The 27398-nt window shown below is 37.0% G+C and overlaps 2 protein-coding genes across 2 annotated transcripts in view; one reads left to right on the forward strand and one right to left on the reverse strand.

The window, feature by feature from the left end:
* Positions 1–292: 292 nt before the first annotated feature.
* LOC140165884 (zinc finger protein 593-like) lies at positions 293–4228 on the reverse strand. Its single transcript, XM_072189228.1, has 3 exons — positions 3927–4228; positions 1589–1651; positions 293–709 (listed from the first exon to the last, which is right to left on the reverse strand). Exons 1-3 carry the CDS (start codon positions 4118–4120, stop codon positions 565–567), a joined length of 402 nt encoding a protein of 133 aa, XP_072045329.1. The 5' UTR covers positions 4121–4228; the 3' UTR covers positions 293–564.
* Positions 4229–7738: 3510 nt separating this feature from the next.
* The window catches only part of LOC140166678 (fibronectin-like), a 174121-nt gene continuing 154461 nt past the window's right edge, over positions 7739–27398 (forward strand). The window contains exon 1 of the mRNA XM_072190176.1: positions 7739–7978. Within this exon, the coding sequence (XP_072046277.1) occupies positions 7934–7978 (45 nt within the window). The 5' untranslated portion in view covers positions 7739–7933. The remainder of the gene's footprint in view (positions 7979–27398) is intronic.

The following is a 27398-nucleotide window of genomic DNA, read 5'->3' on the forward strand; positions in this document are numbered from 1 at the left end:
AAACACAAAACGTTTTAAAATGGTTATATTTTGGGTTTTAATTTTGGTAACATTAAATGTTGGGTCATTAAAACATTTAAAAATCTTTTGTATGAAAACAAACTGCAACAACATTTTCAAAATGTTGTAAAATATTACAAAGTTTTTCATAGTATAATTCCAAGAAAAAAACTCACTTTTTTCCCATACAGTTTCGGCAATCCACTCTGTTGCCTTTCTCAATGGTGTCTGCCAATAGATCCTTTGTTGGATGGTATGACCTGAGACTATTATAGTCTCAGGTATGACGTCATCAGAAGATGGTTGTAAAATATTTTTTTGTAAATATTTGTACAATTGGTTGTAAAATATTTTTTTGTAAATATTTTTATGCCAAATATTTCATCAATGCTTAACAGAATATTTTGCAGTAAGTTTTCAAAAAATTCTTTTGAATGTTATGGAAACGTTTCATACCCTTTATATAACCGGAAATTTACATGTTTCCTGGCAACCTTTTCTAACATTTTGTATATAATCTTCAAAACGTTCATTTTGAGCTTATCTGTACACCTGTTTAAATATTTAGTCATCTTTTTCGTCCATCTTCTTCTCCTCTTCCAGAGGTTGTGTTGTGACTTTCTTCTTCTTTGGAGCATGATATGATCCCATCCCAGCGGCAGCATCAGCCTCCTTCTGTGTGTATGGTTCCATCTCCAAGGCCTTGAGTCTTGGGTAAAATAAGATAACAAAAGGGCACAAGTTACGAATCAATCTTATTACCAAGATAATGCAATGGACTGATTGACAATGGACTGAAACCATCTCTGCAACAATAACTTCAATAAGGCCAAAAAAATTGTATGCTTGCCATCAAATGAATTTTAAAAATTGGGTCGGTCGGTCAGGATTTCTTTCTTTTTTTAAATTACTAGCAAACTCTCCTGTTTGTATTAATTAGGCTCAAAATAATTTTTTTTACATCTTCAAAGAAAAAAAAACTTTTTCAGGAATTTCAAAAAATAGGTTCAGTATTCTTTTGTACAGTAAATCGAAGAAAAACAACAACTTTTTTCTGATTTCCAAAATTAGGGTCGGTCGGTTGGGTTGAGGGCAAGCAAACATTTTTTGGATTAACTGATGAAGTTTATCAAGATTGCTACAGGTTTATTTGTTAAGTTCCTAGGAAACCCTACTCTAATATCACTAATATTCAGAGTTACTTGCTGTGCGTTGATCGAACAATTGTGTACATGATCATATGTGACTTTGTGCCTTTTTGCATTAACTGGGTTTCTTATGATTCACATGTGACTTGTGGGACTTTACTTGAAGGTGGGACTATACTCGCGTCAGTACGGTAGTAATATAATAGGGTGCACCCCGTCAGTCCGAAACCCTGTCAGTCCGAACCACCGCTAGTCCAAATTTTAAGCTTACCTAACACTAAACCTAACCTTTAACCTTACCCTAACCCTAACAATTCGGACTAGCGGTGGTTCGGACTGACAGGGTTTCGGACTGACGGGGAGACCCCATATGATAGGCCTACTCTTGGTTAAACTTGAAATTATAGAGTGGGAAATATAATCAGGGTGATATATCTTACCTTCTTTTATGTAACTTGGTCCTGAAATGTTCCTTCAAGGCATTCTGATCTATAAAATACCTCCTGCAGAAAAAAAACAACAACACAAGCATTTATATTAATTGATATTAAATAAACCAAATACAAATCAACACTATAATATCATGATAACACTTTTTCTTAACACATTTTATGGGCCTGTGGAAAACACCTTTAACCCTAATAACCGAACCAGGGGCTTTTTGATGAGGGGGAAGGAAAGAAAGAATGAAGAAAGAAATTTTTTTTTTTCTCGGGTGCAGTTTTGAACCATGGACCCCTCGGGTGCCAGACATGCACAGGGATCGCTTGCCACGGGGGTGCAATTTTAACAACACTATGATTTGATCACCCATCATTATTTGCTGACATCCAAACTTCCACTGATATGCATGCACAGCACGATGTCATCTATTTCTACTATAGCTTTGGACTATAGCCTTGAATGTGAAGCTATCTGTGAGCAAATTCAAAGCTAGACTTTTTTTACTTACTTGAGAAGTCAAGCCCCAAATTTGCTTAGCGGTATTCAAGGCTAGAGTTTATTGAATATCAACAGAATATTTAACTTGCCTTGCAAAAAAAAGTGCAACAGAGACTACTTGAAATTTCTTGTTCGAAAATTTCTAACTTTCGTATGAACAACCGATAGCTTGTGATACGAAAGTTAGAACGTGGAAGGATTTGCGCTCATGTAACGTACCTTGTTTGGTACATGTACACTGTTGGCATGCAGGTCCCAATATCATGCATGAATAAAACTTCTTCCTCAAGTTAATTATTGTCTCAAAAATATGAGGATATTATTCTTGACATATTAGTGACACCATGTGCTATATATTCCTTCATCAATTCATCATGACTTTGCTCACGAAAAACGTCATTTTGTGCCAATTTTTCTCGAGTGATCGCCAGACATCGCACAGTCCCCATTGTAAATAGGTGATCAACACGTGTAGTGCTGGGCTCACATGTTTAAGAACCGGAAGGGTATCACCATCAGTTTGCAATGACAAGTCAACCTTTGCAAATCGGGAGATGGATTGATTTGCCCAGCACTGGATTTTCTCAAATCTTTAATCACCGACGCAGTTGGCAGTTGTCAAAAATCTCTGATCAAGCAAGGTTGCAGAATTAAACAGACTTATAATATGGTCAGAATTTGTACTTCAGCGCCTGTGTTGCCGGTTAAAAGTAAGCAAACACTTCAGCTAAGATACATAAATGTTAGCCAAGCTACATTGTAAATTGAAGCCAAACTGGACAATCTAAAAAATTGTTTTGATGCGTTTTAAAACTGAAGACCCTACGATGACTGACCGTGTTATACTAGCAATCTCTATCTTCTATTCACACATTAACTATCGTGTCGTCGTGGATAGTAGACAGATTTCTCGATCAAGAAATTTCCTACTTATCGGGTTCATGATGCAAAACGGCAGACTGTCGTTTTGCATAACTCTAATATTTCAAACAATTCTAGACATGCTTGCAGTTTGTTCTGGATAGTACAAAATAAGCAACATACTCTAGCATCAAATGCGTAACTATCATGTGCGCTGGGAAGTATTTGAATTGAACAGAACGTACAGAACAGTGTAAACACATACGTGTGATTGTAAATTGAGCAACTTTTTCAGTGGGCAATCGTAAAACAGAGGAGTATCTTTTTGGTGCTAGTAATACTAATCCAGTGCAATTACAAGTGATACATTTACAATGAAAACATGGTAAATTATGTTTGTACGTAATTTTATTTCAAAAGCTTGTCATCTCGTGGTGGTGGTGTCACGCTTCACTGATTTTGACACAATTGTCAAGCTTCCACTATATATCAGTCACCCAGCAGGGGGAAATACAGGTGACTGAGTTCTTGAGTATTAAAATTTAAACATTAAGGAAATTTAACAAAGTAATTAACTTACGCGCAATGCAAACAATAGTGTTGGGCACAGAACGTACAGAACAGTGTAAACACATACGTGTGATTGTAAATTGAGCAACTTTTTCAGTGGGCAATCGTAAAACAGAGGAGTATCTTTTTGGTGCTAGTAATACTAATCCAGTCAGTGCAATTACAAGTGATACATTTACAATGAAAACATGGTAAATTATGTTTACATGTAATGATGTACGTAATTTTATTTCAAAAGCTTGTCATCTCGTGGTGGTGGTCACGTCACGCTTCACTGATTTTGACACAATTGTCAAGCTTCCACTATATATCAGTCACCCAGCAGGGGGAAATACAGGTGACTCCTTGAGTTCTTGAGTATTAAAATTTAAACATTAAGGAAATTTAACAAAGTAATTAACTTACGCGCAATGCAAACAATAGTGTTGGGCACAGCCTGGTTTGTCTAAATCCACTTCCTGGTGCAACATTTTCTCAGCCGTTTCTGGCTTCATGTCTTCATGAATTTGATCATGGTCCTTCGTTTTTCGTCGAGTCCTATACTTCTTCTGAATGTGCGTATAGCCTCTATGATGTCTTTTTCTTGCTTGACGAGTCATTTTTTATATTTAAAATGCTTGACAAGGAGTGGAAATTACGCTCTTTTAACGCTAAAATTTGACACACATGCACCCAAAACATGCGCTTCGTCGAAAATAAAAATTATTGCGACACAAATGACTAACGACAACCCGTAACCCTTTTATATTTACGGGCGCTCACCACTAAATGTTACACTAAATGACAACCAAGTAGTCCTGTGAGCTGTGAAGTTGGGTATAAATAGAGTAGTATAGCTACAAAATGTAGTAGGCCTATTATTTATTATGAACCCTGGGTAGGCCTATTAATAAGAATTTTTGGCTTTTATATTGACGCTTGAAGTACGTGGACGAACAAAAGTATCTATTAAAAAAAGCAATAGGTGCCCAGTATTACACCGATTTTGGTCGAACTTAGTTCTAAAATATTTCCTCTGGTCATAAGGATTCAGAAAATACTTACATCCCGACTTACATAGCTTGACCTATCTGGAGTTATATTAGTGACAAGGACTAGGTTAAGGTCAACATTTTGGCTTCACATTGTTAAAATCTTAGTTCAATCAAATGGCCTCAAAATGTTCGGCTTGTAATGTTAAATATAACTATGTAAATAAGGAATAGTTTGCAATAACTAATGTTTTGTAACCTAGTTAACACATCAAAACGGATCGATTCGATACCCCTCCAATCCTATAGAGGTTATCCACTTTACTCATGCGTGACTTCTAACAAAAGGCACTGGTTCCCGTAGTATTCCTCATTCAAACTAATTCAATGCACGACCTCGGAGTTACCTGCATGACTTTGGCGGGCTATTTTGAAATAGTCATGGTTGCACATGCAGGTACTTCTTTTGAAAGTCCTAAACAAGGTATAGGAGTCGCTGTTAGGATATGCAGCTTATAGAACACGGATAACCTCTATTGATTATGACCTATCGGGCATTGTGTTTCGTATAGGTATTGAACAAAATATCCTAATGGTTTAGGAATTACAGAGATCATTCCTTAAGTGATTTGGGGATGATTTGAAGTGACCTCCACTTTAGATGAGTCTGGTATCTATTCCTAACTATTATGTGAAATGAGACACATGTAGCATCCGACAAGTGCATCGTTTTGATATGGATGTGCACCTATAATATAGAGCTATATAGTGCAAAGTATTTTTATTTTATTTTTTAGATTGCAACAAGCGAAAAATTTGAAACTATTTTCATCAAAATCGGAGGAAATTTTCCATTTTGACCAGAGCGGAGCCTTTAAAATTTTGATCTTCGATCTTTTCCAAAATAACTACATACTGATGTCGTAGATAGCTCTAACTATACTTTACTGAATCCTGTAATAATTTGCAGTTGGTTTTAACAAACTTTGAGCAATTTTTAATATTGCAGATATACTTTGAACTTGGGAAGTTCTTGGATTGCTCAGTAAGACACCCGTCAAAATCGGAGGAATTTTTCCGTTTTGCCCAGAGCGGAGTCTAATGTTGATCTTCGATCTTTAAAAAGAATAACTACAGACTGATGTCGTAGATAGCTCAAACTATACTTTTCTGAATCTTATAATAATTTGCAGCTGGTTTTAACAAACTTTGAGCAATTTTTAATATTGCAGATAAACATTGAACTTGGGAAGTTCTTGGATTGCTCATAAGACACCCGTCAAAATCGGAGGAATTTTTCCGTTTTGCCCAGAGCAGAGCACGCATGTTGATCTTCGATCTTTTAAAAAATAACTACAGACTGATGTTGTAGATAGCTCAAACTATACTTTTCTGAATCTTATAATAATTTGCAGCTGGTTTTAACAAACTTTGAGCAATTTTTAATATTGCAGATAAACATTGAACTTGGGAAGTTCTTGGATTGCTCATAAGACACCCGTCAAAATCTTCATTTACACACCTGTCTACTTGACAAAATCAACAAACTGCACATGCGCAAAATTGCCGCAAAAAGTGGAAATTTTCGTAATTTTGTGTTTTTACTGGGGCAACAGGGGGGGGGGGCAAGAGTTCTGACTGGGGGGCATTTTCCCCACTGAATATAGGTACTAATGTAATTGAATGAGAAAATGTCAAATGAAAATCAAATACTATAGTAATTAATGTTATTCTCAATTTTTAATGCGGGCGGGAAACATTGGGACTGAACTCAAAATCAATTGTGAAGTTCAACTTAGACTTCTCCGTAGTCCACTTGCCCATTTTGCATACTCTGGCTGTCTTACATTTAAGCATAAAAGGCTGATTTGTATTAATTTGTGTGCAATTGATAGATTTACATCTGATATTTTCAGTCACCATACTCCCTCTGTTTGTTAGCTCCCAAGTGGATTTTTTACTCGGGCTTCAGCGGTCAATAAACTGGTAGATTCCAAAATCCAAAAATTGTTGAGTATTGAAGTGAGCCATTATAATTTATGCAAGATAGTTTGCATTCAATAACTTTAACTGTGGTAATCATCTAATTATATGTGACCGTACAGCACGAATGAGCCGTAAATGTCCTCAATTGTATTCTGAGTTACAGTGTATAAATGGGCATGAAGGTCATATTTAATGAGATACACGTACACTCAATTGGGTGCTATGAATATGACCATTTCATGCCCATTTTACACTGTAACTCAAAATACAATTGAGGACATTTATGACCTTCATTCGTGCTGTACATCACATATAAACTCCTTATGACCATTTTACTATTGAACACTTTAATTTTAACATGTTTAATAAACATCAGTATAATTTTGAGTTCAACGGAATGCGTTCATCATGATTAAATAATAATAATATATTTTTTAAATCAAATTTCGACTATGGCATAGTCTAAGTTCAATAGTAAAATGGTCATAAAGAGTTTATCATAGGCCTACTATATTAGATGATTACTAATGCAAAATATCTTGCATAAGGCTAACTGGTTATAGGCTAACTGGTTATAGGCCAAGTTGAACTTAGACTATGCCATAGTCGAAAACTTGGCCTATCATCATGTTCATGTAATCATGGGATAATCATAATACTCTGGAAAATGTAAGGGATTTATTTGCTAGTTGAAAACCTACACTGCACTGATAGGAAAACATAAACAACGCCACACACGCTCTGCACCAGTCTGACACATCACTACCATACCATTTCATGTTTATGTTTCGTCCTTATCAATCATAAACACGATAACAAATTCGTGCCAACTATTCAAGTGGGGTTCTACTTCTCTATTTCTATACTTGAGAATGCTGAAAAATATGTTTGGATAAAGGATCATCACAAGGTTTTTGGGTAACAAAAACCACCGTTTTATCCGGGATTTTATCTTGTTCTTCAGTACAGCTTTCTTGTGAAGTTTTGGAAAAGACCATCATATCGCGTGAGGTTGGTGCAGATGCAGTAGCGCTACTGATCTCATACACATGTGTAGTTTTGTGTGGAATATTTTCAAGGTTTATTATCTACGAAGACCATGATATCTTTGAATTATGTTTGACAATCGCTAACTTTCTATTTATATGGACTTTGGAACATAATTATCTTATTCTCAGCAATCATATAAAAATCTACAAATCATTGTGAATGTGCGGCTACCATGTAATTGTTCACTGTGTGACTGAAACCCGGGACTGAAACATTTTGATTTTGGTTCTAAAGGATAATTTTAGTGGTGTTTTTATGTAACCAACCAGGATTTTAATAGTTTCTTGTGACCGAAAGAAGATACAACTTTTACAAGCAACTGAAGACATATATTGGCCGGTCTACCAATGCGGTTTATCATCATGTGATTATTGTTACGGGATACATATCTTATAATTGGAAAATATGTCTGGAATTCAACGAGGGATCTGGGTGCTCTTCGTGATACAGGTAAATTACAAATAGACTGCACATAATTCATAAACACCGTTTCAGGCAAATATAAATAGTTTTTAGATACACTTTTAATACCCCGGGACTTTACCATGAATACAGCTGAGACAAGAATAGGCCCTACCTTGTCGCAGCTTTACAGGGCCGGGATAAATGAAATAAGTCATTTTATATTTTAATACTCATAAATGTATATCGATGAAAGGAATTCTTAAAGTTAATTAAATTACGCGAACTTTGGAAATCCTCCTGGTACAATTTAATTTGTGGTTTGTTGCCTGTTTCAGATGTAATTTATAAAATTAAAACCCACAATTTTAGACATTACAATTTAAAATTCACAATAAAACTGAAGTAAATTCAGATTCAGGAGCATAGCCATACATGCTCTTTGACGTTTGAATGCAGCAGGTGAATGTAGGCACCCTATAATTTCACTGACGGGTAGACATAATATAGGCATAATTGAAGTTCACGTTCGAAAATAAACTAGAGAGCTAAAATATGGTATAGTAAAAAAAATTCCAAATTTTTTTTAAAAGCCATATATTTGGTTAATAATTATGTTGTTGAAAATAAAATTTGTTGGCAGTAACACGACCATGTTGGAATTTTTTTATTTATTTATTTAGGCCTATTTATTTTTTGGCATCGATGGGACACCGTATAACCATGGCTGTCAGAAGATTTTAAAAAAACTTCTAAAAAAACAAGGCTACCTGATCACACGTTCTCATTAAAAAATATTTGTAGAATAGGTCCGGAGGTGTAAATTAGCCCGACAACTCTTATGTCACGATTTTCACTTCTTCACCTTGGATAAGGCCAAGAACATAAATATTAAATGGATGAAGGGGAAAAATACGGGTTGTGTCGGAATTATGGATTAGTATAAAGAGGATATGCAATTTTTGTTTTGGAGGGGCGGGTAGGAGGGGTGAATTTCAAAACGACGCGGCGTGTAGAAATTGCTACAGACACCCCTTCTCGCATCTCGGACTGTCAAAAATTGCGAGCGCCGAGTAAGATACTTTAAAAGCATTTCTGTAGCCTACCGTTTTTCCTATATTAGCCTTGTTAATATAGAGCGTTTTGTTTAAAAAGTGCCTCAACTGTGCTCCCTTTCGACTTGCCACAAATTTCTTGCCCCCCCCCCCCCCTTTTTTTTTTCAATTTGGCTTGCCAAAAATTCATTTCCCCACCAACTTCACCCGAACTCATAATTAATATTTACTACAGCCCTATTATCATGATATGTATAAGCCTACGTGCACTTATGATATAGCCTACTCATTCTAAAGATGTTTTTACCAAATAGAAGTATAAAAGTATGATATATACCGTAGCCTACTCATTACTCATTAGAGATTTTTTTACCAAACACAAGTTCTTTCTATAAGCTATTGCCAGAATTTGTTTAGATTCAAATTTGCTTAACACAGTTTTGCAGTGTACCAATTAAAGGGTTTTATATGTTTGCATCTAGGGCCTATGTACAATAACTTCTATACATGTAAGGCTATATAAAACCTGTTGCTTCCCCATATCAATATGATTGACTTGGTGAGTGATGGATATATCCTACCAAAGACTCTTGAACATAAGAAATAATATAGAGTTCAAGTCCACTGTGACGAATTACAAGTACATGATCCCTCCACCACATATTAGGCTTACCTTATCGATGTGAGTCATAAGTTACGGTCATTATACTCTGAAAACGTGGGATTTATAACGAATTTTGTGTATTTTTTTATCTGTCAATCTAGACTTTGGTTGCCACAAATATTCAAATAGGCCCTACATTTTTATGTACATACATGTAGTAGACCTCTAACTTCACATAGTTTACATTCCATTCATACAAGAACCATGTATAATTTATGTAGAAATGCAGGATATAGAGATTTTTTTTTTAATGCCTTTGCTCGAGTGCCTTTGTCCCGGCTATATGTAGGCCTGTACATTTTTAATTTAGAATAAAAATGGAACTAGTGGCAAATGATGGTCATAGACCACAAACCTAGGTGGGGCGTGTTGGTGTTGTGGAGGTATCTGACCCCTGCAAAATTTTCCAAAAATTTTCCCTGGTCATGTTGTTTGTTGTCACCGAGTTTGAGTCCCTTTCTCCTTACGGATGTCCAGAAAATGCAATTTTAAAATTTGACCCCAGATGACCTTTGACCTGACCCCTGCAAAATGTTCAAAAATGTTTCCGTGGTCATCAAGTTTGTTGTCACCGAGTTTGAGTCCTGTACCCCTTACAGATGTCCAGAAAAGACATTTTAAGATTTGACCTCTATACGACCTTTGACCTGACCCCTGCAAAATGTTCCCCTGATCATGAGATTTGTTGTCACTGAATTTGAGCCCCATACCCCTTGCAGGTATCCAGAAAGTGAATTCTAAGATTTAACCCCAGATAACCTTTGACCCAAAATGTTCCCCTGATCATTAAGTTTGTTGTCACCAAGTTTGAGCCCCGTACTCCTTACAGATGTACAGGAAATGCATTTCTAAAATTTCACATCTGCATGACCTTTGCCCTGACCCCTGCAAAACGTTCCCCTGGTCATGAGATTTGTCGTCACCGACTTTGAGCCCCATACCCCTTACAGATATCCAGATAATACAATTGTAAGATTTTACCCCTTAATGACCTTTGACCCCAATTCTTTTTTCAAGTTATAGGCGTGTGGTATAGCCGATGCATATATGTGACTCCTCGCCACAACTGAGCCCGGATGTCGCCAGTGCCACTATTGAGATATGCTCCATCGAACTTAACAATAAACAATAGGAAAGAAAGGATTTATTGACTGTTTTATTGATTTTTCACTACTTAAATGTCAAGTACTATAGACATGATATACATCATTTTAAAGCTAATTTCAAGCAGAATATTTTGGTTGAATATCTCAAAAATGATGATTGGCGACATCCGGGCTCAGTTGTGGCGAGGAGTCACATATATGCAAATGACATCATTGTACTATATATATAATATGTGACAGAAGAAGCAGTTTGAAGGTATTTGGTTAAATACCGGAAATGCCCTCTTAATGACCTTTGACCTCAATTACATGTAGGAGGAGAAGCAATTTGAAGTTATTGTCAGAAAAAAAAAGAAAAAAGAAAGATTGGATAGCAAAACAGTACCTAGCTCGGGGGGTTGTAAACCTCCCAGATAGGTAAGAAAGATCGAATAGCAAAACAGTACCTAGCTCGGTGGGGGGGGGGTGTAAATCCCCCCGCTAGGTAATCAACATGATCAATGCTCATCATCTGCACATTATTATAATATCCACAACAACCATGACAACCGCCAGTGAACTTCTGAATGGTGAAATCGGAGTAAGTGGCTGACATCACCTGCTTGGAGGTCAGTGAAATTAGAGTTGTGACTGGGTTGCAGCAAGGGGTGGTTTTATTACCCAATTGGGAATCAACTTCCAGCTGCAAGTCTGATTCTACTTTTGATCTCTGTTCTGACCATGCTCACTATATAGTATACTTCCATGATTATATGTGCAAGTGACATAGCATTTTGAATTTGTTACAGAGTATGAGTTTTTTGTACCCAAATTTGTCAAAGGTTATTCAATGAATATACAAATATATTGGGGTTCAAGAACTGGGCCATGATAGGTGAGTCTCTGTTGCCAGCGGAAGTACAACACGACTGATTCTAATACCTAGGTTTGTGTAAACCCACCTAGGTAATTAGTGTGCCATGTCTCTGATATCAGTATTAGGCCTATCTGTACAAGATTTTTCAATTGGGACATTTTGTATAGGCCTACATGAATTTGTATTATTATTTTTTCATGATTCAGTGATATAGAGGGTATAAACACATTTTCCTAGTGAAAACTACTCCACTGGATATGCCATTATTTTCACATCAAAGACCCTGGGTCTAGATCGTTCATGTCATTGTACCCTGGCTGGGCTAGCAAGTATTTAGTAAACCTCAAAATTATGCTATTTGTCCCTGTCCCACAAAATGAGTACAAATTCAAAAAGACATACTACAAGTATGCCTGCAATTGCTGCAAAGCCGCGATTTGTTAGCAAATATGTGCAATTTTGGAAAAGACATCTTTAAATTTTAGAAACCAAATCAAAAACCAATCTACAAATGTTTGGGGCACTGACTGAAAAGCTATTGAAGTAGCTACAGCAAAGAACAAATACTTGCAACAAGTTATTTTGTCCTTATTTTCAGAAAGCTGGACCACAGCACATAATTCCAAACTGTCACCCACAAGCATTAAATCACTTGAATCGGCTCAACAATTTGAGCATCATCATGATAATAGCTGCTGCAAACAAACATCAGATGTTAGACATGTTAAAGAATTACAAAAACAAATTCCACTTTCCTCATAGCAGCTATCCCAGAGGTGCCATCAGTTATTTATGGTTTTACTAAACTTTCTTTGCAAGTCACACCGAGACTGCCCACAATATTAACCCTCACAGGTTCTAACACACACTATTACCACAGAGGAACAGCCTCTAGTAAACAAAGGCAAAACAATTTTCCATGACATCAACTTGGGTTTCATACTTTAACCCTCTCTGAGTCTCTGTTGCCAGCGGAAGGAATGGACTAAAAAAGAATACCTAGGTGGGTGTAAACCCACCTAGGTAAAAAATTGTCTTCAAAATGCTCTAAGATTAAAATGTTGTTTCTCTATTCAAACTGAACAATTCACTGTTTATGTTCCATCCCCCGGCCCCTTCGATCAGCCATGGACACAAATCGGCTTGTTATACCGATGTCTGAATTGGTCACTGTGGGTGATCGAAGTTTCAAAGTTGTCGCAGCAAATGCTGGAACTCTTTGCCGAGATCGAGACAACTGCGGACTGCTGGATCTACAGACATTTTCAAGGGAAATCTTAAGACTTTTCTATTTTAAGAACTTTGTACTTCATTAATTTGTTGTAAACGCTATGGTACCTTGTGAATAGCGTCCTAAATACCTGTTTGTTGTTGTTCAAAGTAATACACCGATAAGGGATATATACTAAACACGTTTTAAAACAGAGCATATTTATTTTCCAGTATCTGATTGGATTTACACTATTACAGTGCGCTGAGTGGAGTGCTTTGCAGCCCTATTCATCATGCAGGCTTCTATAAACACAAAACATCCCCAGTACCAGCTCTGCCCAGAGAAAAAGTAGTATAATTTTCAAAAGGGGGCTATGAAGTAGACTATGCTCTGTGAAATTGGCAATCGTCAATAATCCATGCTCTATAATAAACTTGGCACCTAAAAGGGAAATTCCCTAGTGTAACCGCATAGCCTGGTTGTGACTTGTGACCGTGAAACCATCGCAACCCTGACCTTAGATGACTTGAACAACTATACCACCAGAGTGGAAAACAATGATGTTTTATTTCTTTATTGGTTGATCGTGCTATCTCCGGAAAACAATGTGGGGATTAATTTCTTTCCTTATTTGACCACGATCTTTATATAGGTTCTGCAACCTTGATATACATTGTACAAAGAACAATTTGTTTTATGAAAAGTAAAACCTTCCAATTTGATTGAAAATTCGGAACACGTTAGCGGATGTTTTAAACATGTTAAATGAAAGTTTTAATTCTCATCTGGAAAATTGCACTCCGGGGATTTCACTCAACTCCAAGTGGTCCTATAGTATATGATAGGCCTATCACTCTGAAAGCACAAAGAGTAGATTTAAAATACAGGCCAAATATACCATGAACATAGCATATATATATAGGCCCACATATTTCTAGATTGAAAAATCAAAACGAGTGTTGGCCCATTCACCATACCATGACAGATTGATTGGAAGTCAATCCATAGACTATACATGTAGGTGGACTTTCCGTCGAGTCTATGGTGATACGCGTTGTCCTAATTTCACACTATTCACATTTTTTTGAATAGAATCCCTATTAATTTATTTTTGATCCCATAACTATTCGTTTTGATGAGATATAGTATACTATTCATTTTTTATTAGGTATATTATCATTTTGAACCGACAATCTTATCAAAATGAATAGTTTCCGTTTTATTTTAATATAAGTAACTTTTCAAATTGACAAGGTGTCCAACTCATTATTTATTTTTTTATCTTTTCAAGGCTGTCAGGTTATAAGATTACCCACAGTGAAGATTACCCATTTCATTTTGAAATGATTCTGTTAAGTCCCCCTCTGACAAGACAAACTGTTCAAATTTCATTTTAAAGTCATTTTTGATAAGAACCTATTCAATTTTTAACAAGAACCTATTCATTTTTTAGAACGACAAGGTAATCATATCAAATTTGATGAGTTCCTTGTCATTTTGATGAGAATATCCGATTCATTTTGAAGAGAAATCTGTTCATTTTGAAGAGAAATCTATTATATCCCCATCTGAATAGTTTCCCTTTAATATCAAATTTGAAAAGTTTCTATTCAAAGATGATATTCGTTTTAAGAGTGTATCTATCTAAAATAATAGCCTCTGTCTGTGTGTGTGTCTGTCCGGCTATGCGTTCCGCCGCACTTCGACGCATCGTCCCGATATTTCACACATAGATGGGTACCGGGCGGGCGCTGTTTACCGGGTAGTTTCGAAGGTCATCGGAGGTCAAGGTCAAAGGTCAAAATTTCAAACTTTGTCCAATCGGGCCCAAACTTGGTGGGTGGGATCCTTGATATGAGGGGAATATATGCCCAAAATAAAATCGAGGTCGACTGAGGTCAAAGGTCATTACGGAGGGTCAAATTTCAAACTTGGTCAGATCGGGCTCAAACTTGGTGGGTCGAAACCTTCGTATGAGGGGAGCATGAAAAACATTATATGGAGGTCATCCGAGGTCAAAGGTCAAAGGTCATGGATTTCAAACTTTGTCCTATCGGGCTCAAACTTGGTGGGTGGAATCCTTGATACGAGGGGAATATATGTGCAAAACAAAACTGAGGTCAACCGAGGTCAACGGTCATGTAGGGGCTGAATTTAAACTTTGCCCTATTGGGCTTAAACTTGATAGGTGGAATCCTTCGTATGAGGGGAGCATGAAAAAAATCACACCGAGGTCATCTGAGGTCAAAGGTCATCTGGGGTCAAACAGTATCGCTCTCATGCCAGTGCTCTCACAGCATCAGGGCTATGTCAGAAACATGTCATAAAGTCATAAAGGGTCTTCAGGGGTCAAGCAGTATCTCTATCATGCAGCTGGAGCCCTAATAGCTACAGGGCTATTACAGCCACAGGCGCACTAGTCTATACTAATAAAATAATAAGCGGTCTCTATCTGTCTATCTGTCTATCTGTGTATCTATCTGTCTGTCTGTCTGTCCGGCTATGCGTTTCGCCGCACTTCGACGCATCGTGCTGAAATTTTGGATATAGGTAGGTATTGGGAAAAGCATGTTGGCCATGTGGTTTTGAGGGTCATCGGAGGTCAAGGTCAAAATTTCAAACTTTGTCCAATCAGGCCCAAATTTGGTGGGTGGAATCCTTGATAGGAGGGGAATATAATGCGCGAAATAAAATCAAGGTCAACCGAGGTCAAAGGTCATTACGGAGGGGTCAAATTTCAAACTTTGTCCAATCGGGCTCAAACTTGGTGGGTCGAAACCTTCGTACGAGGGGAGCATGAAAAACATTATATGGAGGTCATCCAAGGTCAAAGGTCATGGATTTCAAACTTTGTCCTATCGGGCTCAAAATTGGTGGGTGGAATCCTTGATGCGAGGGGAATATATGCGCAAAATAAAATTGAGGTCAACCAAGGTCAAAGGTCATGTAGGGGCTAAATTTAAACTTTACCCTATTGGGCTTAAACTTGATAGGTGGAATCCTTTGTATGAGGGGGCCATGAAAAAAATTACACCAAGGTCATCTGGGGTCAAACAGAAATGCTATCATGCCAGTGCTCTCACAGCATCAGGGCTCTCACAGCTGCAGGTGCACTAGTAGGCCTACTATAATAATCATAAGCGTTATCTGTCTGTCTGTCTGTCCGGCTATGCGTTCCGCCGCGCTTCGACGCATCGTTCCGATATTTCACACATAGATGGGTATCGGGCGTGCGCTGTTTACCGGGTAGTTTCGAAGGTCATCGGAGGTCAAGGTCAAAGGTCAAAATTTCAAACTTTGTCCGATCGGGCCCAAACTTGGTGGGTGGAATCCTTGATAGGAGGGGAATATAATGCGTGAAATAAAATCGAGTTCAAAGGTCATTACGGAGGGGTCAAATTTCAAACTTTGTGTGATCGGGCTCAAACTTGGTGGGTCGAAACCTTCGTATGAGGGGAGCATGAAAAACATTATATGGAGGTCATCCGAGGTCAAAGGTCATGGATTTCAAACTTTGTCCTATCGGGCTCAAACTTCGTGGGTGGGATCCTTGATACGAGGGGAATATATGGGCGAAATAAAATCGAGGTCAACCGAGGTCAAAGGTCATTACGGAGGGGTCAAATTTCAAACTTTGTGTGATCGGGCTCAAACTTGGTGGGTCGAAACCTTCGTATGAGGGGAGCATGAAAAACATTATATGGAGGTCATCCGAGGTCAAAGGTCATGGATTTCAAACTTTGTCCTATCGGGCTCAAGCTTCGTGGGTGGGATCCTTGATACGAGGGGAATATATGGGCGAAATAAAATCGAGGTCAACCGAGGTCAAAGGTCATTACGGAGGGGTCAATTTTCAAACTTTGTCCGATCGGGCTTAAACTTGGTGGGTGGAATCCTTGATACGAGGGGAATATATGCGCAAAATCAAATCGAGGTCAACCGAGGTCAAAGGTCACTAATAGCTACAGGGCCATTATAGCTGCAGGTGCACTAGTAGTATTTAATAATTAGTATTAGTAAATACCCCATTCTTTGTATTAAAAACACACAAACAATATTAATAAAATTTGTCATATCATATATGTGGAAAACAGATCCTGGAAAGAAAGGATATGTGGTCAGTACATATTGAGGCCAGTGGATCCAGCCGTGATCAAAATGACAGTATTGAGGCCAGCGGATCCAGCCGTGATCATAAATGACAGTATTGAGGCCAGCGGATGCAGCCGTGATCATAAATGACAGTATTGAGGCTATAGTGGATCAAGCCCGATCATTTAAATGACAGTATTGTTTTTTTCAGAATACGCCGTCATTGTCAAGTTCACTATATAGTTCAAGGTAAAATCATGGCTCCGTCAAGGTGTGTGATGGTTGTTTTAATGATAATTGTTCAGAACCTTGAATGTACACCCAGCAAACGCAAAACGTTTTCGACATCTTTCGCAAAAGGTTTAATATAAAAGGTTGTCAGAAAACGTTTAAATGTCGGGTTATATAAAGGGTATATTAAGAGTATAAAACGTTTTCATAACCTTAATAAAAAATTTGTGATAATCTACTGCTAAGCAAACAAAAATGTTTTATAGAAAACGTTTTAATGTCGGGTTATATAAAGGGTATAAAAACGTTTTAATAACATTCCAAAAACATTCTTGAAAACTTGATACAAAACATTCTAAACAGAATGTTATTTTGCGGTTGAAAAAATATTTTGTGAAAAATGTTTGCCCCAAATATTTTCAATAACGTTTTAAAAACATTTTCATGACCTTTATATAACCCGACATTTAAATGTTATTAAAAGGTTTTGAAAAAACATATCTGTGTTTGCTGGGTTCAAATATTTTAACATAAATGTTAATTTAAGTATTGACACAATATTTGGCAAAAATGTTTGCAAAAATAGTTTACAATAACATTTTTTGAAAACATTTAAAAATATTGTTGTAGTGTGTTTTCATACAAAACGTTTTAAAACGTTATCGTGACCTTTATATAATTTTAATGTTATTAAAACGTTTTTACCTAAACCAAAAGCCAAAATATAACTTATTTAAAACGTTTTTAAAACGTTTTTGTGTTTGCTGGGAGGTGTATGAATAGATAGAGAGTGATGATTATTTTAACAACATCGAGGTTTTTTAAAAAAGCATCCCACCAAGCACACAAATCCGTTACAAACTGTCAACACGTTTTAAAAATATTCCCGGAAAATATCACTTTACTTAAATGTCTGGTTATTTTTAACGGTCATTAAAACGGTTTTAAAACGTTTTATATGAAAACAAATCGCTACAACAACGTGTTTAAAATGTTGTAAAATCTTATTGTAAAATATTTGTTGACAAATATTTTGGCAACAGTTTTAAATATTAAAATTAATTATTTATTAAATAAATTTATGTTATGAATGTTTTGCAGCTACTTTTCAGATATGTGTTTGAATCTAAGATTAAGAACGTTTTACACCCTTTTTACACCCTACATTAACATTAAATTAACGTTTGCTGGGATGTAAGCACTTTATACGTCTGGTCCAGGCTAGGCTATACCCAAATTCGTTTCCGAACGGACGGAACTCTTGGACGGAACGGTCGGCTTAATGTTAGTCCTTAAATGACTCTCGGCTTGAGAAGTTTAAAACCATATACTAGTTCTAGTATTGAGCATCGGCCTCGCTACTCGGCCTTCGGCCTCGTTGTTGGCTTCGCCGAGCCCCCCACATAGCCGTGGGTCATTCTTGAAGGACTACTTAATGTTTCAGGGGTCTTGTTCCCAAAGTCATATGACTCTCCCAAAGACCCTTAGCCGTACCGTGGAATCGTTTTTTCCTTAATATAAGTAAATGAAGGCATGACGTTGTGCATAACTTATTCCAATCCATGTTGCCCGTGTTTAAAGGCCTATGCCGTACATGTATGTTGCATTCAATTTGCTATAAATATAGCGTTACATAATACCCGTTCATGTACTGTTGACAATGCTCAGTTGCTCGCCCTCTTCCTTTTTAAAGGAATTTTTTTATTTGTAAGGAATCTGTCAAGTTTACAGACAAGTTCGTAAGTTCAAGATTTTATCATGTCAGCCTCATGTCTATCATGACCTGTATTCATTTAAATCACATTAACTGTTTTATGCTTTATACCACCTACTTGTGCTCCTGTAGAGCTGGTATAACCTGGGCCATCACCAGCTGCTAGACCATAGACAGCTTGGACAGAATACCTGCCCTGTTTCATTTGTATAAACGGCAATCAAAGTTGATTCATATAGTTCCTGTTTCCCTCCCATCAATTATCTTTAATAGCTTCTTCAAACTTTGATTGATGGAAAATCAGAAAACGGGGTAATCATGCATGGTTATTCATGACTTGACAAAAATTTCATTTGTGTAGGTAATTTATAGAATGCTATTCGTGGACTTGGGGCAACGTCTATAAACTGCTCTTTTCAGAGCCATCACTTTTTGTGAATTTTTTTTGCTCCTCACTTTTTCAAACCACCAAAAAAAAACAACTTTTCGGGCGGTTGAGGAAGGGGCGCCAAAATTGAATTTTCTTCAGCCCCCCCGGGGTAGGAGCGGCCACTGGCAAGGATGGTGGCTATCAACATTTGAATAGACAAAGTGAATCTAAATTTTGAATTTGATGTACAGATGGTACAGATGTGATGTTAACAGATATGTAGATGTCTATACTTTAGTTCGCCAAAACCAGGTTTCCTCATATCTTCAGTCAGTCAGTCAGTCAGTCAGTCAGTCATCATCAAAGTCGCGACTCTGTGTTCCTGGGTTCGCGTCATGCACTGAAGTCCAACGAGACGGGTCTTTTTTTATAGCTCTATATTCCTGTTATTCCAGGTTTATAAAAACCTGAATTTATTCAATTCGGGCAGAAAAGAAGCCATCCGTCCGACTATACGCATCAGAGCAGACGAACAGACAAATCATATGGGAGCCGAATTCAGCAGCAGACAATGCTAGCCGTGGGCATTTTGTTTTCAGTGCAAACAGACTCTATGAACTCTTTGATATCCTGAATATTTAGCCATTCGTCCCTTTTATCTCCTGCAAAATCCGGGGGGGCAAAATACGTCTTCAATGTGTAAAGTAGATTGTAGAACAAAGAAGACGAAGAAGAAATGAGTCTAAAGCATAACAAACTTTTAATGATTGCATGAGCAGTAGCCTATATACGAATGTTTTTGTTTTTTGTTGTTGTTTTGCATTAGATTCCCATGGGAGCACATTTTCAAAAGGACACACAAAGGTTGTCAGAAAACGTTCAAATGTCGGGCTGTTATTGTTATAGAGGTTATAAAACGTTTTTTATAACATTTTCAACAGTTGCCACAAAATATTGTAACGTAATTTCATTTATTTTTAAATTTAGAACATCTTTTACAAATTACAATAACATTTAATTTTTAACAACATTAATACTGATACAACTTGTGTGATAGCCAAACCCGTTTTGTGATTATTCTGGTCTTAGACTTCTTCTTCCAGGGTCTGTAGGTCTAATTCATAAATGCCTTATGCGTCGGCCTTTAAGTTTCCACATGATTTCCATAGCAAAATGGTGATAAAAAGGTAATGTTATTATATTCAGATTTGTAAAGAATATTTTTATCGCCTTCATCCGATTTCATCGTCGATATGTAGGCCTAACATGCATATTACATAAATGTATGATCAGGCGTGTCGACGTCGTCATTATTGTTTTCTTTAATTGACTGTTTTCGTAGTATAATTTTGTTGTTGTCTCATGTTGGTTACATATATGTTACTTTCGTTTCATTTAATGTTGTCATGATAGCTTATATGTTCTAAGCATGCGTGCAATTTGTCCAATTATAAAAGCAAATGCGACATATTTGCCATTCTGCTGTAAAAACAGTGAAGATAATCTTCAATTATAAGTCTGCAAAGCATATGCTATAGCCAAATCTACCTTTCTTGCATGACATCAAAACATGCACTATATAGCGCTACACCATGTACACTGTAAAAATGGTGTCTTGGCGTCATATATAAGACATGTCTTGGCAATAGACGTGTCTTGAACACACTGCAAAAACAAGTGTTTATATTTAAACACCATATTGTGTTTATCAGAGCAACACTTAATAAACACATAATTCATGTTAATGGTCTAACACTAATGTTAATTTTCTAACACTAATGTTCATAAATTAACACTTGGTGTTATATTACAAACATTAGTGTTTGTAATATAACACCAAGTGTTAATTTATGAACATTAGTGTTAGACCATTAACATGAATTATGTGTTTATTAAGTGTTGCTCTGATAAACACAATATGGTGTTTAAATATAAACACTTGTCTTTGCAGTGTAGAAATAAAAGAAAATACAACCAATAAAAACATAATCTAAGACACAAAGACACGTCTTCCAGCCAGACATGTCTCCCTATTGATGACAAAAGACACGTCTTAGAAACCCGAAGTGTCTTGCATAAAAACATGACTTGGGAATAGGTGTTTTGCAAAGAGACGTTTACATTTAACATATCTTGTACAGAAACATGACTTTGTGTCTAAATAGATACATGTCTCCAATTGATGACACATAAAATGTCTTTTGCCAAGACACCATTTTTACAGTGTAGCATCCACAACATGCTCATCTCTCAGGGGCACAGTTCTTAAACCCCAATTCATTTGTACAGTAATTGAATGACCTGAAAATTTGGGTACAAAAACTCATACTCTGCAACTTGAGGTCAAATTTTACACTATGATTTATGCAATTGAGGTTAATGGACTTTGCCATTGGGATGAGGCTATTGTGGTCCATATAATATAGTGATGCATGCACTTTCACGCGCATTATCGAAGTTGGACGATGGCAAATATAAACCTGCAAAGATAATATTCAATTAGCGGTAGGGTCCCTAAAGTGCCGTGACAGCATGTCCAAGTATTTCTTTGTTTTCCTTTCATATCTCTCAAGTTCCCTTGTCTGATTTTAACACCTTTTCTCAATATCCCAACAAATCTGGGAAGTTTCCTCTAAGAAAAACAGTCGGTTTGAAAAGGAGCAAAAGACGGAAATCGGAATACGGACGGTCAAGGTGCAGGATTTAAGGATGAATTCTCTTCTGCAATTACGTGTTATATTTTATTTTCAAAAAGGCATATAGCTGCAGTTTAAAAATGCGTTTTCCTATACTTCGGTGATTTCCTCACAAATTTAACGACAGGAGACGTTGGTTAACCATCCCACAAACCCGTTGAAAGACATGATGGTTTTACCGTGATCGATGGAACCTTTTAACCTTTGTTTTTGAAAGAAAACCTGAGTATAATTTTAGCATTGTGATTTTGAATCAAATTTGTAGGTTTCATTAAATTTCTTGACAAAAACTGGTTTGGAGATGAAATCCCGTCCGGTCGATTCCCTGCTTGTCTCTCCCCTAGGCCCTTGAATCATAGACGGTAGAGTCTGCTTGAATAAAGACAACATTTTTTAAAAATTGTCACGATAGATGATATTGTAATTTAACATGTTTAGAGAGCTCTTCCAGACTTCATTTGCTAAAGAACTTTTTGTTTTTACATAACGCGTTATACCATTATGCTGACCATTATGATGGTATCCAAAAGAAATACGGGAGAACGTCATGCGTGACATGCCACTCATTGTGTTGATTGGATAACGCAAGTTGGCACTGTGTGTTTGTGGCTAGATTTGCGTTTCTCCTGTAATGATTTATGGTAACGGAACAATATTGGCCCGGAATTTGGGTTGTCAAACGGATTGTCATCTAAACTTCAACATTCTTCCCTATATATGTATCTTAATAGTTATCACGTCCATTGATATATGATCGTAACCCCCTGGATTGTGATAAAATCTCAATTGTAGAATCCTTTTGCTTTTAGTATATTTATTGCGGTTAGCACTTTAAGCATTCTTAGAGGCCGTGTTTTGGCATTTTGCGTATTATGTCTTTATGCCATTTCTTGCGGCCCCTTGGAACATTCTCCATATTAAATTGAAATCGAGTCTCAACACAGCGTGAAGAAGCCGTTTATGCCATCAGCCATAAATAATTATGGTTTGAAGAATTTATTAATGAGTTTCTTGTCAGCTTTGAAAATGTCCATCTGCTTGGCCGTTGTCCGTAATAAAGTTCGTAAGTCACAAGCCCGGGTCGGCCTTAAGGGGCATTTAGTGATCCACAGCCTCATCCCCCACTTTTCCCAAAAAAGTTGAGATTTTTACACCACTGGATACCTCTGGCTACATAATGTTTATGTACAAAATATTTCTTGCAGATTAATTCGTTTAGCAAAAATATTGCCAAATTTGAATTTCGTTCTGGTGCACCAGAACGAAATTACAACACATTGTCTATGGAGCAGTGTAATACACATAATCATGCATAACTCGCAAACGCAAAATCGGAATCAACTGAAATTTTGGAAATAAGCTTTTTTCGTGGATATCTAAAAAAAAATGTCATAAAAAGAGGATGCTAGGATCACGAAATCCTCCTTTAAGTCAAATTCAAAATATACAAAATATTCATGTCAAAAATTGTTATGGAACGTTTAATATTTTCCACGTTTTTTCTCATCGAGTTCCCCCAGCTACCCGGCTCGGCTATCATGGCTATGATGTACCGATTTTACAAATAGGCCTTTATATATCATATATGCATAGCATAAAATCTATGATTAAATGTTTGTTTTTGTCATAATTTAGGGTGCATATGTAATTTTGTATTTTTTAGATGGTTGTCAATGGTTGTGATTGGTGTTAAATTCTTAGAATTTATCTGAATATTGTAGTGATTCTGAGTTAAACTCACACTACATGTAAAACCGATCTCATCTGGCATGGCATGTTTTGTTTTTTGGTTGTTGTTTTTTACCCCGGCATAATTGTTGTCCCGTATGGAGTTCCGTCATGATCTTAATTCCTTTTAACGAATATGCAAATGGCGGGATTTTCTTTCCTTTAAATGAAGAGGAATTACGTGTGAAATAGGCTCATAGCAGATTCAATCGTTGTCAAATTATACGTATAGACGAATCCAATTTCACGCATTCCTACACCTCAATGGCAGCCATTAGCTGGGCTCTATCTCACCTAAAATGTGAAATGATGCGGCCTTGGAGGGTATTTTAAACTGCATTCTATCACCCGTGTTACACGTAGACAAAAGAATGATGACAGTTTACAACACAAAAGAATCTAACATCGAATTTAAGCGGCTTTAATCCACCCAATTGGGCACTCACAACACCTGTATGGTGCATGCGGGGAACCAATAATGGCCGATCAAATCCTGACCATGACTTGGCTCGTTGGATTCGTCTATAACTAGGTAATTGACCGTCGAGCATGTATGGATCATGAGAAATGAAGTTTCCATTTTCCTTGTTCGAAAACACAATGTTGGTTGAAGCATAACCTTTGTTCCAGACCACCGATTGAAATGAAATAAAAATTATTTACCATTATTTAAAGTTTGATTTCCTCTTTATGGTATAGGCCCCTATACCCTTATAGGTTTCACCGTTTTTCTAAAATATGTAATTCGCCATGAGTGTTGAAGTGTTTTTGGGACACCCTGTATATAGAGTGTTGCAAACGATAACACGCATTTTCTTGTTTGTTTGGTTTATTTGTTGTTTGTTTAAATGACATAAAACAACACCTGACAAACAGTGAATTTTGAAGAAAGAATGAATGACAAATGCATTTTGTTTGGAATAAAAATGGCATTACACAGCAACTCATATAAAAACCATTTCTGAAGTTTTACTTAAAATCATGAGAAAAGTTATCCTTGAAAAAAGTGCAGTAAAGTCCGATCATATACGTTTTACTTTTGATGTGATTGCTATACTTCATGATAGAATGAGTTCAAATCATGATATTCAAAAAGGATTGCTAAAAATACTCAAATAGTGCCATCATGCATGCACGATCCAATAAATTGCTATATATTAAAGGCCCATTCAGTGATTTGCTCATTGGGACGATCATCAAAATTATCAAAATTCAGGTTTTGGCACCTTATAGTCATGTTAGTCATAAACGCTAATAGCCCAGTGGCGGCGCCACGGGGGCATTGCCCCCCCATTTTTCTTGCCCCCCCAGTTTTGAGGCAAACCCCCAAATTACGTAAATTTCCGCTTTTTGCGGCAATTTTGCGCAAAATTTGTCGATTTTGCCCCCCGAAATTCACTTTGCCCCCCAATGCCCCCGAAAAAATTCCTGGTGCCGCCACTGTAATACTAATAGCCTGCCAGTAAACCCGTGTATTAACGACAATAGAAGACATTTTACAACACAGTATGCAATTTCTGTACTGCTGTTTTCTTCGCTTTTTGCCAAATTTTTCATTTCAAAAATACCTAATGACAATTTTAATAATATATCCTTTACTTTTAGGTAATTCATAAACATTTAAAATTTATTACACTTACGCTGGTGGGATCACTGAATGGGCCTTTAAGTTGTCTGACACTGGATTTACTTACTATCATATTCAGCAAAATCAAGATCAGTACCAATCATGATAGAACACGTGGGTTACAATACTGCTATTTTCTTCGGGTTTTTTTTGTCGATTTTTTCGTCCCCAAAATACCTAATGCAATTTGAATGACTTATCGTTCACTTTTAGGCAATTTTAACTTTTTTTTAATACCTCAGCGGGATTACTAAATGTCCCTTTAAGTTCGGGCAATCTGGCCTAAAACCCCCGATCCTGCAATGTTTCTTTCCATGATCTGTGCCAAAAGGGAAACTGTTCTTGACGTCCGTTTCCCAAAATAATTATGCTGTTAACATATGGGCTGTATTTAAGTTTAAAAATACAAAATTTTGGATTCAAGGTTATAATGTGACAAATACTATTACTATTTATCGGGCTATTTATACTTCAGACTCACCTGTACTTAAATATATATAGAAGTATATATAGTATGTTTCTGTATTATCTATCATGTCTATATTTGATTGACGCAAGAAATGTGGGCGCATCTTAATGGCTGGTCTTAACCCTGGAATGGTGGAAATGTTTGGGCTTCAACTCCTAAATTGTTGGTCTTTTTACATAAAAGTATACTATAGACCTATATATTTATACTTGAAAAATCCATCTCAGTGGTCAAATTTTGAAAAAAAAATGTTGAGTTTGGGAGAAAATTCCCCCAAGCGGATTTTGTTCACTGAAATTTTTCGGGCAACGAGTAAAAAAAACATCTTCCTTTTTTTTTTTATATTAATTTTTTTAATTTAAATATAAATATGTAGGAAATGTTTTTTATTTTGTTTGATTTTTTCCTAACTTCGCCCAAAATGGCTGAAATTTGGGCGAAAATCGTGTTTTTTTATCATTTATTTTTGCAAAATTGTGCATTCTTCAACCATTTTTGATGACAATTTCTCCAAAGTTGGTCAAAATTCAACCGAAGCAAAAAAGGGTTTCCTGCATATTTACCGAAACGCCTCTTTTGTGCGAAACTACAAATTGTTACACAGCACAACAACTTTAGGAGTTAAGAGTAGGCCTATTTAAAATTTCAAAATATTATAAGTGCTAGAACCAAAGGTTGCGGGTTCGAGCCCCGGCGACGCCATCGTGTTGTGCCCTTGAGTAAGGTACTTTATCTCGATTGCTCCTCTCCACCCAGGTGTATAAATAGGTACCGGCATTCTTTAATGCTGGGAAGGTAACAGACTCGCTGTGGAGGAGGTGTAGCGATCCCCCTATAGCGGCTTAAATAGCAACATTACGTAGAGGAGTCTGGCCCAATCGCCAATGAAAGAGATGGGCACTCAGCCCCGGTTACCTGTTTAGGCCTACAGGTTCGCCTCCTTTGCCTTCCACCTTAGAAGCAAAAATAAATATTCTTCTTTGTTTTGTGTGCTTTATAAATTGATGCAAGAAAAGTTCACGACACACCTTCACAAAATAACACGAACACACTATTGTAGATGTCACATGTTTCGTTACTATGGAAATTCATTTGTTGAGCGGAAGATGTAGTCTCGCATGCCTTAGAATTGTCCATCTCATGTCATACGTGCATTTTGCTGCGGGCAGCGGACCACCTTTCCAAAACTGAATGGGGCCGGACGATGCATGCATTTGCACGGTTCCTATTTTGTTACGGGCGAACTGACATGGGGCGGGGCGGCGGATGAGTATATGGGTTTTTGACATGCATGCTATCAAAATAAGTTATTTTACCCATCCTACATGTAGTGACCATAGTACGGAGCCCCGAAGGGACATGAAAAAAAAATCTCCAATGATCTCGGGGTCTAAAGTGTTATAATGTTGCAGTCATCAGCATTAGGGATGTATAGGGTTGACTGGTTGAAGAGGTTATAGGGTTAGGTTGCACCGCGTGGGGGGGGGGGGGGGAGGTGTCTATAGATGGTTACTGGAATGCAGCAATACTTGGGGGGCTTTTTTGCGGTTTTGGTAAAACTTTGGGTTTCAATTTTCAGAAAACTGGTTTAAAGATGGGGTTTAATTTGGAACTCCAATAGTTGCAAGTCCTCACTATAGGGCCTAT

The sequence above is a fragment of the Amphiura filiformis genome, chromosome 12, assembly GCF_039555335.1.
Source record: "Amphiura filiformis chromosome 12, Afil_fr2py, whole genome shotgun sequence".
Taxonomy (NCBI): domain Eukaryota; kingdom Metazoa; phylum Echinodermata; class Ophiuroidea; order Amphilepidida; family Amphiuridae; genus Amphiura; species Amphiura filiformis.

What these genes read in the sequence shown, in the direction of transcription:
- LOC140165884 (XM_072189228.1), bottom strand. Translation starts at nt 4,120, where the DNA reads ATGACTCGTCAAGCAAGAAAAAGACATCATAGAGGCTATACGCACATT. An exon ending in CACTATTGTTTGCATTGCGC is followed by an intron (nt 1,652 to 3,926) that starts GTAAGTTAATTA and finishes TTTTTTCTGCAG; the next exon opens with GAGGTATTTTATAGATCAGA. An exon ending in ACCAAGTTACATAAAAGAAG is followed by an intron (nt 710 to 1,588) that starts GTAAGATATATC and finishes ATTTTACCCAAG; the next exon opens with ACTCAAGGCCTTGGAGATGG.